Source organism: Lactuca sativa, chromosome 6 (genome assembly GCF_002870075.4).
Source record: "Lactuca sativa cultivar Salinas chromosome 6, Lsat_Salinas_v11, whole genome shotgun sequence".
Lineage (NCBI taxonomy): Eukaryota > Viridiplantae > Streptophyta > Magnoliopsida > Asterales > Asteraceae > Lactuca > Lactuca sativa.
Window position 1 is genome coordinate 120,772,234 of NC_056628.2, and position 13,590 is coordinate 120,785,823.

The 13,590-nt window shown below is 34.8% G+C and overlaps 1 protein-coding gene across 3 annotated transcripts; it reads left to right on the forward strand.

The window, feature by feature from the left end:
- Positions 1 to 236: 236 nt before the first annotated feature.
- Positions 237 to 6,204, forward strand: LOC111882217 (hydroxyproline O-galactosyltransferase GALT3). Of its 3 annotated transcripts, none has more exons than XM_023878573.3 (8): positions 237 to 497; positions 1,267 to 2,084; positions 2,758 to 3,011; positions 3,308 to 3,592; positions 3,932 to 4,060; positions 4,447 to 4,623; positions 5,032 to 5,139; positions 5,892 to 6,204. In XM_023878573.3, the coding sequence occupies exons 2-8, from the start codon at positions 1,358 to 1,360 to the stop codon at positions 6,096 to 6,098; spliced, it is 1,887 nt and encodes a 628-aa protein (XP_023734341.1). In that variant the 5' UTR covers positions 237 to 497; positions 1,267 to 1,357; the 3' UTR covers positions 6,099 to 6,204. The 3 variants fall into 3 exon arrangements, with proteins under 3 accessions (XP_023734341.1, XP_023734342.1, XP_042751790.1); XM_023878574.3 differs by lacking the exon at positions 237 to 497 and adding an exon at positions 530 to 585; XM_042895856.2 differs by lacking the exon at positions 237 to 497 and adding an exon at positions 632 to 849.
- Positions 6,205 to 13,590: the final 7,386 nt, after the last annotated feature.

The window sequence follows — 13,590 nt, forward strand, 5'->3', positions numbered from 1 at the left end:
ACAATATATGTTGGGTATCGGGTAATATTTTCTTAAGGAAATACCCATTCTACCCGATCCGTTCTATCCGAAACCCAAAAATTTACCCTTTCGACACCCCTACAAATAAGTACTTCCTATGTAAATTGTTCCCTTTAAAAAAAGAAAAAATGATTTAAAGTTCTTTTAAATGTCATGAAATCTTTAATCGCATAACAAAATTCTCGAAATTATTAGGTGGGAAAAAGTAAGAGGTTGAAAGTGTCACGTGAGTGAGAAGAAGCTCAAACCTCAAAGCATACCTTTGTTTAAAGTTAAGACAAAGGGAAGATCTACAATTGCTGTGACCCTCTTCCGACACAAGAGAGAGGAACAAAGTATTTAGTAGCAAGTAGCAAGATCAGTGAGCAGAAGCTTGCTTGGGCTGTTGACCGACCTTCTTTTTTAATTGGAGAAATTCACTTAAAGCAACTCACTTTCATTCCTTAGATTATTACAATACAAATCCCAGATCCAAGGTACCCATTTACCATATCTTGTTTTGAACTTACAAATTTCTCTATCTTCTTTTATTTTTCCATTATATAAGACGCTGGAACCAATAAAGTTCGTCTCTTTATCGCTTCTTGTGTCTGCTTTTTTCCTCATTTTGGAAAGTCCTTTTGAATCTCCATTCTATTGAACCCTGGGCAAAAGAGATTTTTCTTTTCTTTAAGTTACAAGCTTGATTTTTATATCTTTTGAAGTTGTAGTTAAGTAGTTTTCCTTATGGTCACACACCATTGCCGATGATATTTTCCCCTTATGAATCTCCTTAGTCCTTAACTTGTTGTCTTTGAAGGGTGTTTTGTCATTTTAGACATTTGAATCGTACGCTATTTATCTTTACAAGAATCGTATTTTTATGTTTTCTTGGTTGGTATTTAGACATGCTAGAAGTACACAAAATACATACATATAGTTGGATGTTTCCTGTTAAAAAATGCAATCTTTATGGAATGTAGGAACCAAAAGTTATAGAGAATGATAATGTATGGTTACAAACCATTGAATATGATATTTTACCCCTTGTGTTTCTCTTTAATTTGAGATCTTTAAAGGGTATTTTGTTATTTTAGACATTCTAGGCATAGTCATATGCTATATTGGTCTACAAGAATCATACTTTTATGTTTTCTTGGTTGGGATTTACTATTTAGACATTTTAGAAATACTCAAAATGCTTCCTGTGTCAAAAGATGCAATCTTTAAGTAAAGTACTGATTTTTTTTCCCCTCTCTGTTACAGGGTGCTCACAGTTTATGTGATTTGAGACACATTCAATCATACCACATTTCATTTAAAATGTGATTTATGTGACTTTTGAAGCAATTAAGGAATGAAGAAGTGGACAGGAGGTGTATTGATCATAGGACTTGCTTGTATATTACTTGTTAGCTATAGTTTTATCCAAAAACAACCCGAAAAGCAATCTTCATATGAATTCTTCCATCCTAATCAAGAACACACCAATTTTAGTAACTCAGAGCAACCAAAAGGGGAAAAGTTACAAACTTTTGTTAAAAGGCCACGCCTAGTTAATCTTGATGGACTCAATTATCTCTTTAACTCGACTCACATGCCTAAAGAAGAAGAAGGGAAGCCATTGTTGGCATGGGGGCAAATGCGTCTTTTACTTTCTAGATCGGATTCTTTGCCCATGACAGCTCAAGGGATTAAAGAAGCAGCTGTGGCATGGAAAGAACTACAGTCTACAATTGATGAAAATAGAGCCTCTAAGTTTGTTCATAATAAGGAGAGGAATTGTAGTTTTTCGGTTATTTCAATGAATAATGCTACTTCTTTCTCTATACCTTGTGGACTTATTGAGGATTCTTCCATTACTGTTATTGCTATACCCAAGGGGAATCAAGATGGATTTCAAATTGAATTTGTGGGATTGGAAGGGAAAGAGGAAGCGGATGTGATTTTGAGCTATAATGTGGTTTTATCGGGAAATAATTTCACAAAGGAGCCATTTATTGCTCAAAATACATGGACTTATGAATTTGGATGGGGTAAAGAGGAAAGATGTCCTAGTCATGGGTCTCCAAACAATGCAAAAGGTACTTAGATGATGTTTCTTTTAAACTTAATGGTGTAAAATAGACTATCATTTTTTCATCATATTTAGATGAGTAAATTACATGAATGGTCCTTATGGTTTGGGGTAATTTGCGTGCTTGGTCCCTAACTTATTTTTTTAACTCGGAAGGTCCTTACTGTTTGTTTTTGTTACGCGCTTGGTCCCTACTGTTTGTTTTTGTTACGTTTTTAGTCCCTGTCTTACCAAAAAAAACTATTATTTAAATAGGGAAAAATGATGGGGCATGTAAGGTAATGTGAGGGGGGTGGGGTTGGTTGTGTTTATTTAAATAAATTAAAAAATCAAGGGAAAAATAGTCTTTTTAGATAAGACAGAGACCAAGCACGTAACAAAAACAAATAGTAGGGACCTTCCAAGTTAAAAAAATAAGTTAGGGACCAAACACGCAAATTACCCTAAACCATAGGGACCATTTGTGTATTTTAATCTATTTAGACGGAAGGGTAAAATGGTCATTTACTCTCATTCCGACCAAAAAAGTAACAATCTCTTTTCAAATACTAAGCAGTTTTTATGATTGGATAAAATTTTCAAAGTAGATTGCCCTAACAAGAAAAGAACTTGAAGTACAATGCTATATAGTTACCTTCATAAAAGAAAATAGCATAATGAATTCCATGCTTGTATTTCAGTTGATGGACTTGTAAAGTGTAATGAACAACTTATGGGAAGCTCATTGGAAGAAAACTCAACTTCTAAACAGCTTATTGTTAACAATAAGAACAAATCGAGTAATGGTTCAGATGTAAGTGGACATGATAATCATATGGTTTCAAACTTTCCATTTTTGGATGGAAGTTTGTTTACTGCTACAATTTGGGTGGGTGTGGAGGGATTTCATGCCACTGTAAATGGAAGGCATGAAACATCTTTTGCATATCGAGAGGTAAGCTTAAGGTATGATGATTTTCAGGCTACAATTACTATTTTTACTATGTTTGACTAATTGACTTGCATTGGATTTGGAACATATGTTTTTTCTAAATGCGTTCAAAACACAATTTAATGATTTAATCACGATAGGAAACACTCTAGTGGTTAAACTGATAACCTGATGAAAGACGTATATCTGTTCTCCTACCCAAAAAAGGTGGGAGGACATCGATTTGCTTTCTATCTCTCTCATCTAGTCAAAAGACGCAAATACCCTTCTTACTACGCTGATGTTATCTACTTATGCAGAAACTCGAACCATGGTTAGTAAGTGGGGTTAGAGTGAAAGGTGGCTTACATATCATATCCACCTTGGCTAAAGGCTTACCAGTGTCTGAAAATCTTGACATGGCTATTGATCTTGAGGAGCTCAAAGCTCCATTGATATCTAATAAAAGCAAGAGGCTTCTGTTATTGATTGGAGTTTTTTCTTCTGGGAATAATTTTGAAAGACGTATGGCTTTGAGAAGATCATGGATGAAATATGAAGCTGTTCGTTCTGGAGTGGTTGCTGTTCGTTTTTTCATTGGTCTTGTGAGTGATACATTATATTACAACATTCAACTTTTTAATCTTTTTTTTTATTAAGGCGTTGTACTTTGAAAAAGCTACCCAGTTTTTCTTTTAGCATTGTGATTTCAACTTTTCTTATTAGGAGTCATTACACTTCCAGAAATCTACCCAACTTGCTTTGTGTTTAGATGATTTTGCTATAATTGGGTAGTTTTTTTTTTAAACTTTTTTTAATGTACAATGTTGCAATATGAAGAAATGAAATTACTTTGCTATTTCTTGCATACCAAGATGTTCAGTTGATGCCCTTTGTTAGTTTTAAACTTTTAATCAATTTCTGTTTGAATGTTTTTACTGCAGCACAAGAACAAGGAAGTTAACTTTGAGCTATGGAGAGAAGCTCAAGCTTATCAAGATGTTCAATTGATGCCCTTTGTTGATTATTACAGTCTACTAACTTTGAAAACCATTGCAATTTGCATTATGGGGGTATTTAATTTCATACACTAATGTTCAATAGTAGAAAAAGCAATGTACTTTCATATATTTGTAAAGCATTGTACTTTGAAAGTTTACCTAATTATAACAATATCATCAAAATGCAAAGTAATTTTCAGTGCTATACTTTGTTAGCTCTTATAAAGTACCATGTTCCTATTTAAAAAAAAATGAAAGTACAATGCTATAATAAGAAAAAAATTGAAATTACAATGTTGTAATAGAAAAAAATGATAATACGATGCTATAATCAATGATAAAGGGAAATACATTGCTATGATTTGCATTTAGCCCAAAAATAAATATGGAAGAAAAAATGTCATTCTCGTGTATTCCTTATAACTATTATGACAATTTCTTTTTCTCATAATTTGCAGACGAAAATTTTCCCGGCAAAATATATAATGAAAACAGACGATGATGCTTTTGTGAGAGTGGATGAGATTCTTGCTAGTCTTAAAACCAAGACTTCAGATGGCCTCTTGTATGGTCAAGTATCCCTTGATTCCAAACCACAAAGAGACAAAGACAACAAATGGTATATTAGCACTGAGGTACTTTATCTTTCTTTACTTTTTACCTTTTTGCCCTTACCTAAACACATGCTTTATAGGGCTAGTTTTCATCTCTTTATCATAGCATTGTACTTTCAACTCTTTTCTTCTTAGGAATTATACCCATTGTAGTAATAAGAGTTGCTTTGGATTTGGATGAGCTTTTTGTAATTGGGTACATTTTCAAACTACAATATTGCAATTAAAAGAAACGAAAATCGGATGCTATGATAAAGAAATCAATGAAAGTACATTGTTACTTATTGCATTTCATCTGACAAGTAATTATTGACATTAGTCCATGTCAAATGCACATGAAACAATATAAGGCCATGTGTTCCATGATTTGTAACAAACAGGGCCCACATCCTTACGAATATGTTTTTTTTTAATTGGTTGTTTGGACAGGAATGGCCACATGAGTCATACCCTCCATGGGCACATGGTCCGGGATACGTGATTTCAAGAGATATAGCAAAGTTTATTGTCCGAGGCCATCACGAAAGAAGCCTCAAGGTTAGATTTTTATTTATTTATTGCTTTGGGCAATTTGGTAATTTAAGAAGTATCTACAAGAGGAACCATATAGGGTTAAATGCAAGAAATAGTAGCATACTTCCATTGATTTGTTTATTATAGCATCCTACTTTCATTTCTTTCTATTACAACATTGCACTTTAGAAATCTATCCGATTGTAGCCATGTCATCTAGATGCAAAACAATTCTCATTGCTATAATTGGTTAGATTTGGGAGAGTATTATGTCCTAATAAGAAAGAATTGAAAGTACAACAAACCTATAATTGTGTAGATTTTTCAAAGTGAAATGTGTTTTATAAGAATTAAAATTGAAAGCACTTTGTTATTTCTTGCATTTAGCCCGAATCATATGTTGTGGATTCTTGTGATTTACGAAAGTGATAAAAGCATCCACAGTAGGAGCTTTTGTAGGGGCTTAGAAAATTCAATGCCTTTTCAAATAACTTGTAAATGTATAAGCTCTTGCAATGATTGTGGTGGGTCCCATCCCCATCCCATAGGTGTTTATACTTTATACAACTAATACAAACAACATTACAATGATATAAACAAAATTAGTGGGTCCCATTCCCATAAATTATCAAATTGAAAAAGCTCTCATATTGGGGAGATATATTGAGCTTTTACATAAATAAACTCCACCAAAAAGCTTTCCAGTTGTAGATGCTCTAAGCTTTCGATGTTTTGAGGTGGGATATTGACTAAACTACCCCTCACTCCTTTTTTAGCTTTTCAAACTAGAAGATGTTGCTATGGGTATTTGGATTGAAGAGTTCAAGAAACATGTTCGTGAAGTACAATATGAAAATGATGAACGGTTTTACAATGCTGGGTGTGAGCCAAATTACATACTTGCCCATTACCAGAATCCAAGAATGGTTTTGTGTTTGTGGGAGAAGATGCAGAAAGAACACAAACCTGATTGCTGTGATTGAGATTTAGAAATTTAGAATCACTCTTGAGTCTTGAATGTAACATGCTTTGTTGTTGTAATTCATTCTTGTGTTGTACATTATGCAGAAGTGGTGGTACGTTTGGCAATCATGTGGACCTCTGTAGGCTTTCATGTTTCATAGTTTTTTTGTTCTTCTTTATCGTAACATGCTAGTTTGTAGAAGATGGAGTTCGTATCATTGAAGAATGCGAAGTAGAGTAGAAAACGATGAACAATTAGATATTTGAAGGAGTTTCTATTTTTTGAGCTTATTAAAACATTTAAACAATTGAATATGAATGTTTTGAAATATTTTGTAGACAAAACTGTAAATTTGGTCCTTGTGGTTTGCAAAAACCTTTGGATGGGGTCCAAAAAGTTTTCAGCTTGCACCGAAGGTCCAAAATCAAAGTTTTTCATTGTTTTTGGTCCAAAAAAACTTGAAAAGTCGGTTTTACTTTTTTTCATTTCATTTTCTATTTTCTTTATTTATTTTGGTATTTAAATAATTAAAAAAATAAAAAATAATCTCTCTCTCTCTCTCTCTCTCTCTCTCTCTCTCTCTCTCTCTCTCTCTCTCTCTCTCTCCTTTTACCCTTATTTGTCGGACACTATTGTTCTTTACCTTCTTCATTCTACCGTCACTGCCTTTCCTCCAAGAGAAACACCGAATTTCACCATAGTCTTATACCATCAGCATCCTGTAAGCAAATATCGGTCTTCTTACTATCGTTCTTCACCTTCTTAGAATCATTAGCTCTTAGATCGGATTTAACGGTTTAGGGTTTTATGCTCCCTCAATTTGGTCACTGAGATTGATGAAGCATGAATGACACATGTGTGGATCATCGATTTGCAGGTTACAATAGAAGTGGTAGATGAAGGTTTCTCATCCTCCAGTATATCTTATGGACCACCCTTCCCTTTCTCTTCGTACCCCACAAACATATTTCACACACAAACACTAGTTTATGGGTTTTTTTTTTTTTTTTTTTTTTTTTTTTTTTTTTTTTTTTTTTTTTTTTTCTTTCCAGATTTGTGATTGTATACAAAACCCAGTTTCAAATTTCAATTAGAAGCTCAAATTTCATACACATACACACTAGTTTCGTGCTTTATCGTCTGGGTTTCTCAACCAAGTTTTCACCGTATTTCAGCGTCATAGAGGAGGCTGAGAAAGGGTCAATGGTGGTTGCATTGGGGTTATTGACGGAGAGATGGTGGAGATGGAGTTTCCATTCACAATCACAGACCTTGTGAAGGATCAATCGAAGGAATCTTGATTGATGGGTGGTTTTGAATTGTCGATTTGGATGAAATCAATGCTTCAACCCCTACCAGATCGGAACGACACAACCACCAAGTTTCTTCGAGTCACCATCATTGTGCTCTAAAATTGTGTTCATCTTTTATCCTCACAATAAAATCGGAGCAAAAACCGTTCCACAGCCCCATTCACCGACCTTCGCCACCACTCATCGATTCCGCCATTACAATAAAATTTGGTCCCTGTGTTCATCTTTGCGTTGGAATGTGAATATGTGTGTTAGTGTGTTTGGCTTCATTTTGGATTTTGTTCATCAATTTTAGGAAATCTTAAGAAGATGAAGAAATTCACGAGATTTGAGAAGACGAACGGAGAGAGAGAGAGAGAGAGAGAGAGAGAGAGAGAGAGAGAGAGAGAGAGAGAGAGAGAGAGAGAGAGAGAACGGTGAGTTGGGTGGGTTTTTTTTCTTTTTTCTTTATTTTTAATTAAAATAGTATTAGAATAATTATAAAAAATACAAAAAAGAAAATAAAAGGGTATAATCGTCTTTTCAAAAAATTTTGGACCAAAATCACATAAATGTTTTGATTTTGGACCTTCCATGCAAGCTCGAAACTTTTTGGACCCTATCCAAAGATTGTTTAATACCACAGGGACCAAATTTGTAGTTTTGTCTATTTTGTAGGATATTTAGTAATATTTATTTATTTTTCTTTTAAAAAAACATTATTTACAATTAGGTCCTTCACTAGTCTTGAGCGAGCTTCTTATATTATAGGTTTGGTTTTGAACTTTTGTAAAATCAATTTGCTAGGTTATTTAAATAAGAGTAAATTACACGAATGGTTCTTATGGTTTGGGGTAATTTGCGCACTTGGTCCCTAACTTATTTTTTAACTCGGTTAGTCCCTACTTTTTGTTTTTGTTACGCGTGTGGTCCCTACTGTTTGTTTTTGTTATGCGTGTGGTCCCTACTGTTTGTTTTTGTTACGTATTTGGTCTCCGTCTTACCTACAAACACTATTATTTAAATAGGAAAAAATGATGGGGTAGGTAAGGTAAGGTGAGGGGGTGGGGTTGGGGGTGTGTTTATTTAAATAAATTAAAAAATCAAGGGCAAAATAGTTTTTTTTTAGGTAAGTTAGGGACCAAATGTGTAACAAAAACAAACAGTAGTGACCTTCTGAGTTAAAAAATAAGTTAGGGACCAAACATGCAAATTACCCTAAACCATAGGGACCATTCGTGTAATTTACTCTTTAAATAATTAGAAATTTCGTCAAATAATCATTTATGGGGGTGTTTTAATGATTTAACCATGAAAATCGAAGTTTTGTAGAATGACCACCAAATCCGCAGAGCGAGCTTTGTGGATCGCCTAATGCCTTTGCGGAAATAGGAATTCACCTAGGAATTAAGTGACAGGGTTAATATTGTAAATTCACTAAAAAATACCACATTCCTTACTTCCTTCGCTGCGGATACAGAGTTTCTTTTGGGGGAGTTTGCTGCAGAAGACAAAGACAGGCGAGACTATTGCATCACTGGACCAACAAAAGAGAAATGGTGAGGTGATCCCGGAAAGTGCAAGCATTATACGATAATGTCTTATCTGAAGGGTATGGAACTCATGTAAGTGTTATCTTCTTTTTGAAATTCTATGAAACCCTAATTAGCATTAGTAACGTCAATTTTTTATTCTAAAAATGTGTTATTGAATCAATATTATGTTCTGTAGGGTGTATGGTAGTTTAATAGATCAGAAAAATCATGATTCTGCTATTGTTATTCGAAGAACAAATCCTCAGAGGAGTGGTCCTGAAAAACAGATTTGTAGAGGACTTTTGGCAAAGGCCTCTGCGGAATTATTTTTTAATTTTTTTTAAGGTTTTTATTTTTTTAAGGGTTTTTATTATTATTATTTTTAATAACGATTTTGAATTTGTTGTAAATATGATTGAGTTTTTTTTAATAAACAATGTTGTAAATGTGATTGGGATTGAGTATTACGATTTTTATAACTATTTAAAATAACAATGTACTTTAATAAATTTATGTTGATTTAGGTTAAAATTTATAACTATTTAAAATAACATTGGGCTGCTAATTGATGAAATATATGTTTTAAATTGTGTTACATAAATTGTCCCTCTTGCATAGTGCATTGCTATATTGTTTAAAGAAATTTATCTTATATAGGTTAGGTTAGGTTTATATTTGTAATTTCTAGCATTCTTGTTGGTTTCGGGTTTAAATTTATATTATATAGCTTAGTCTAGGTTAAAATTTATAACTATTTAAAATATAAATTTATGTTATATAAATTAGCTTAGTTTAAAATTTATAACTATTTAAAATAACAATGTACTTTGATAAATGATGAAATTTATTGTGTTACACAAATTGTCCTTCTTGCATAGTACATTGCTATATCGTTTAAGAGAATTTGTAATATTGATGTAATAATTTTCCATATATATATATATATATATATATATATATATATATATATATATATATATATATGTGTGTGTGTGTGTGTGTGTGTGTGTTATCTTTTGCAGCATAGTATGCGAGGATGGACCCAATAGGTCTACCTTATTGCCTTGTAGGTGATGAATGAACCCGCATAACATGTTTGTTCAACAATGAGATGGGAGAAGTACAAAACCGACATAAAGAAGATATTGTTACTTGTAATGACCCAAATTTTCAAACAATTTTTTTTCATTTTTAGATAATCAAAACATTTCCAATAAACCATAAAATCTCAAGAACAATTGTTTTCAAATTCATAACATCAATATTTTTATTTCAAATATCAAAGTGTTCCATAAAAATGCTTGAGAGAGTGCATGCCGCGCCATCAAGCCTTGCCCTTGCCCTTAGGCTCTGTAGTACGTGAAACAAACCAACAAACTGTAAGCTAATGCTTAGTGAGTTCCCAGGGCATACCCTATACAATCTACATAATCACATATACCATATTAGCTATAAAAGCTACATAAACCACATAAGCCATGCATACAACATATAGGGATGCCGTGGGCTCCCCTAGGGTCTTACTCCAGGATGCCATGGGCTCCCCACATGGTCTTACACCTAAGTGCCATGGGCTTCCCTATCGTCTTTAATGGGAAATTCTCTCCACATGGTCTTACATCCAAGTGCCATGGGCTTTAATGGGAAAGCCATGGGCTCTCTACATGGTCTTACATTCAAGTGCCATGGGCTCTCCCATGGTCTTCCATACAAGTATAACACATATAGAACTAGCATACTGTAACGCCCGCAAATTCGGGCTAGTCAATTTAGAGACAATGAGCGTCAAAAATGAGTTTTTGATGAAATATTATTTATAAGGATTAATCTTAACCAAATTTTAGTATATATTACAAGGGTTCCGTACATATAAAGAACGCCGAAGTTTTACGGCAAAACCGACATGTCACCGGGAGACATAAATAGTGAATTTACGATAGAGGACTTTATAGCCTTAGTGATCTAAACAAAAGTTGTAGTATACATTAAACCGATAACATACAAAAAAAGAACGCCCAAATCTGACTTTGTATGAGGAACTTATGAATTTTCTAAGATTTGGCTTAGCAATGCACAACCCGAAACTCGAATTTTAGATCGAGTGGTTTTTGGCCTACGCGACATAAATGAGAATTGAAGATCTCATTAATCGTAGCGTAAAGATAAGAAGACAGACGAAAACGGACGTCGGATGAGACGTCGGATGAAAAAGTTATGAGATTTTAACGAACCAATCATGTCCCGGCCTTTAATAATATAACTTTTAAAATAAAGTCAAAATTAGCCGACGGAGTCTAAACGAAAGTTGTAGAGTACGTTCCTGCCTATGCGTATATATAAAGAACGTTGAAAACGGAGCTCGTATGAGAAAGATATAAATTTTTGAAGTTGGAACTCGAAAATGCGAAACCTGGTGCGAAGTTGATGACGTGGCCGATTTCCAGTCGTCCGATGATGATCTAGCCTCGCTTCAGATTGCGACGCATCACCCTTCGCTACGCCCCGCGTCTGAGGTCAAGTACGCCCAACGTACTTCGGTTCTTATCTGGTTCCGAGAGTGGACGCGTGCGAGACACCTGGTGCGAGTTGGCATCCTTATCCGAGCTACGCCCAGCGTAGCTGAGTCCGAACGCCCAGCGTAACCGAAGGTGCTGGCCCTATAAATAGCTGTGAGATGTTCCGAGCAATTCACACCAAATCTCTTTCTCTCTCTAAATACTTTCTCTCTCTAGGGTTTCTAACCCCCGTAAAGCCTAGGTGAACCCCCTAGCACCTGAAGGAAGACCCGAGGCTCCCGGAGTCCCGAGAAAAAGGGTCGTTTGGTTCGGAAACGCTGCTCCAAGCGAAGCCCGGTTTTCCATAAAACCCGCTGTAAGTGAGTTATGCCTATGCTATTTTTAATATAGCTTTTATTTAATTATTGTAACGTTATTAGGAACTTATAATAAATACTTGGGCTATTATTATGGGTTATATAAGTATTGTTTAATGCTTATATAATAGTAATAATAGCTAGACTATTAATTAGCCTCGGTGAATATTAAACTAAACCCTAGTGGCAATGATACTAGGTTTTGTCGAGGGAAATTGTTTTAAGAGTAACGAAGCACTGTCTGAATTCAGAATCACCACCTTAACAAGTGAGTGCATGGTCCCTTTCATTTTACACATAGATATGGAGTATTTTATATAAACTACGTGTTATGTGTGCATATTATCTGTATACTTACTATCTATGCTGGATGAACAATTTTATAGAAGTTTTATATAATTTAAACTGTATATGTATTTATATCTACATAATATGTTGGGTAAAACATGGGTAAATGAAATATGAGTTGGATGATGAGTTGAGAGGTGATATAGACCATGAGGTAAGGGTGAGAGGTGGACGATGTGAGAAGCCTTATTCTCAAATGTTGGCCCCGTCATCTAGCAGAGTATGGATGACAACCACAAACTATTCTAGACAGTCCAGTGGAACACTAGCAGACTCGCAACCTGTAGTTGTTGTGAACGATGTGTTCATTGGTGTACTCTAAAAACCCATTGACAAGTATTGTGAGTGGACTCTCGAAAATGATACTGTCAATAAACGAGATAACCCTAACAGCTGTGCTCGAAGGACAATACTGGCAGTTGTGCTTCATATAGAATGTCACAATTCTGGCAGCTGCGCTTAAGTGATAGAACTAGCAGCTGTGCTTGACAGCTGTGTCATTGACAACGATGGACTTCGTACCTATTCCTTAGGATAATCCTTAGGAATGAATGAATGAGAAATAACCGATTCTTAGGGTAGATCCTTAAGAGTAAAGAAGATAATGGGGATGAGTAATTGGGTTAACTGTTTGATGATTAAACATAATAATATTATTGTGGGTTAAAAACCCTATGTACTCACCAGGTTTCCCAACCTGACTCACTCAGTTTATTTATATCACATGTGTTGATATGAAGTCACATTACACTGAGAGACTAAGGAGATATAAATCACTAGTGATAATGTATGTAAGTTTTGTTTATGCTTATGTTTCTGTATCAACGATGAAACCCCAAATGTTTTTAAATGAATAAAAATACTTTTCTTTGGAAATGCCTTGATAACGTATTTATCATGTTTTACTGGGAACAAATTCCACAACATTTTTATTAAAAGAGGTACTCTGATTTTTATAAAGCATAAACAAAATCGGTCTTTTTTGACCGTGAAAATGGGGATGTCACACATACCTCCTAGCACATAACACTACATCAACTAGTGTACCACATATCATAAAATGGGCCGACCTTAGTGCCTTCGACCCATTAGCATGGTGAGGAGACTCACCTCTCAAAAATGCTGAACTGATAAGATAAGATCAGATAAGTCCCAATGCATAGCTCCAACTCAACTGCCTACAATCATCATGTGACTGGTCTTGTCAAAATCCCGAAATACCAGAAACACCCTAAAAGTCAAACTTGGTCAACCATGGTCAAAGTCAAGGACAACGGTCAAAGTCAACAGTCCATGTTGACCAACTCATCGAGTGCATCTAGCAACTCGTTGAGTTCCTTCAATGCTTAGAAAATTGGGGAAAACCATAACCAACTCGCCTAGTTACTTGTTAGACTGAAAACGGGGAAAATCTGATCCAACTCGTCGAGTTACCTTATCAACTCTCCGAGTTTACTTTGCGGA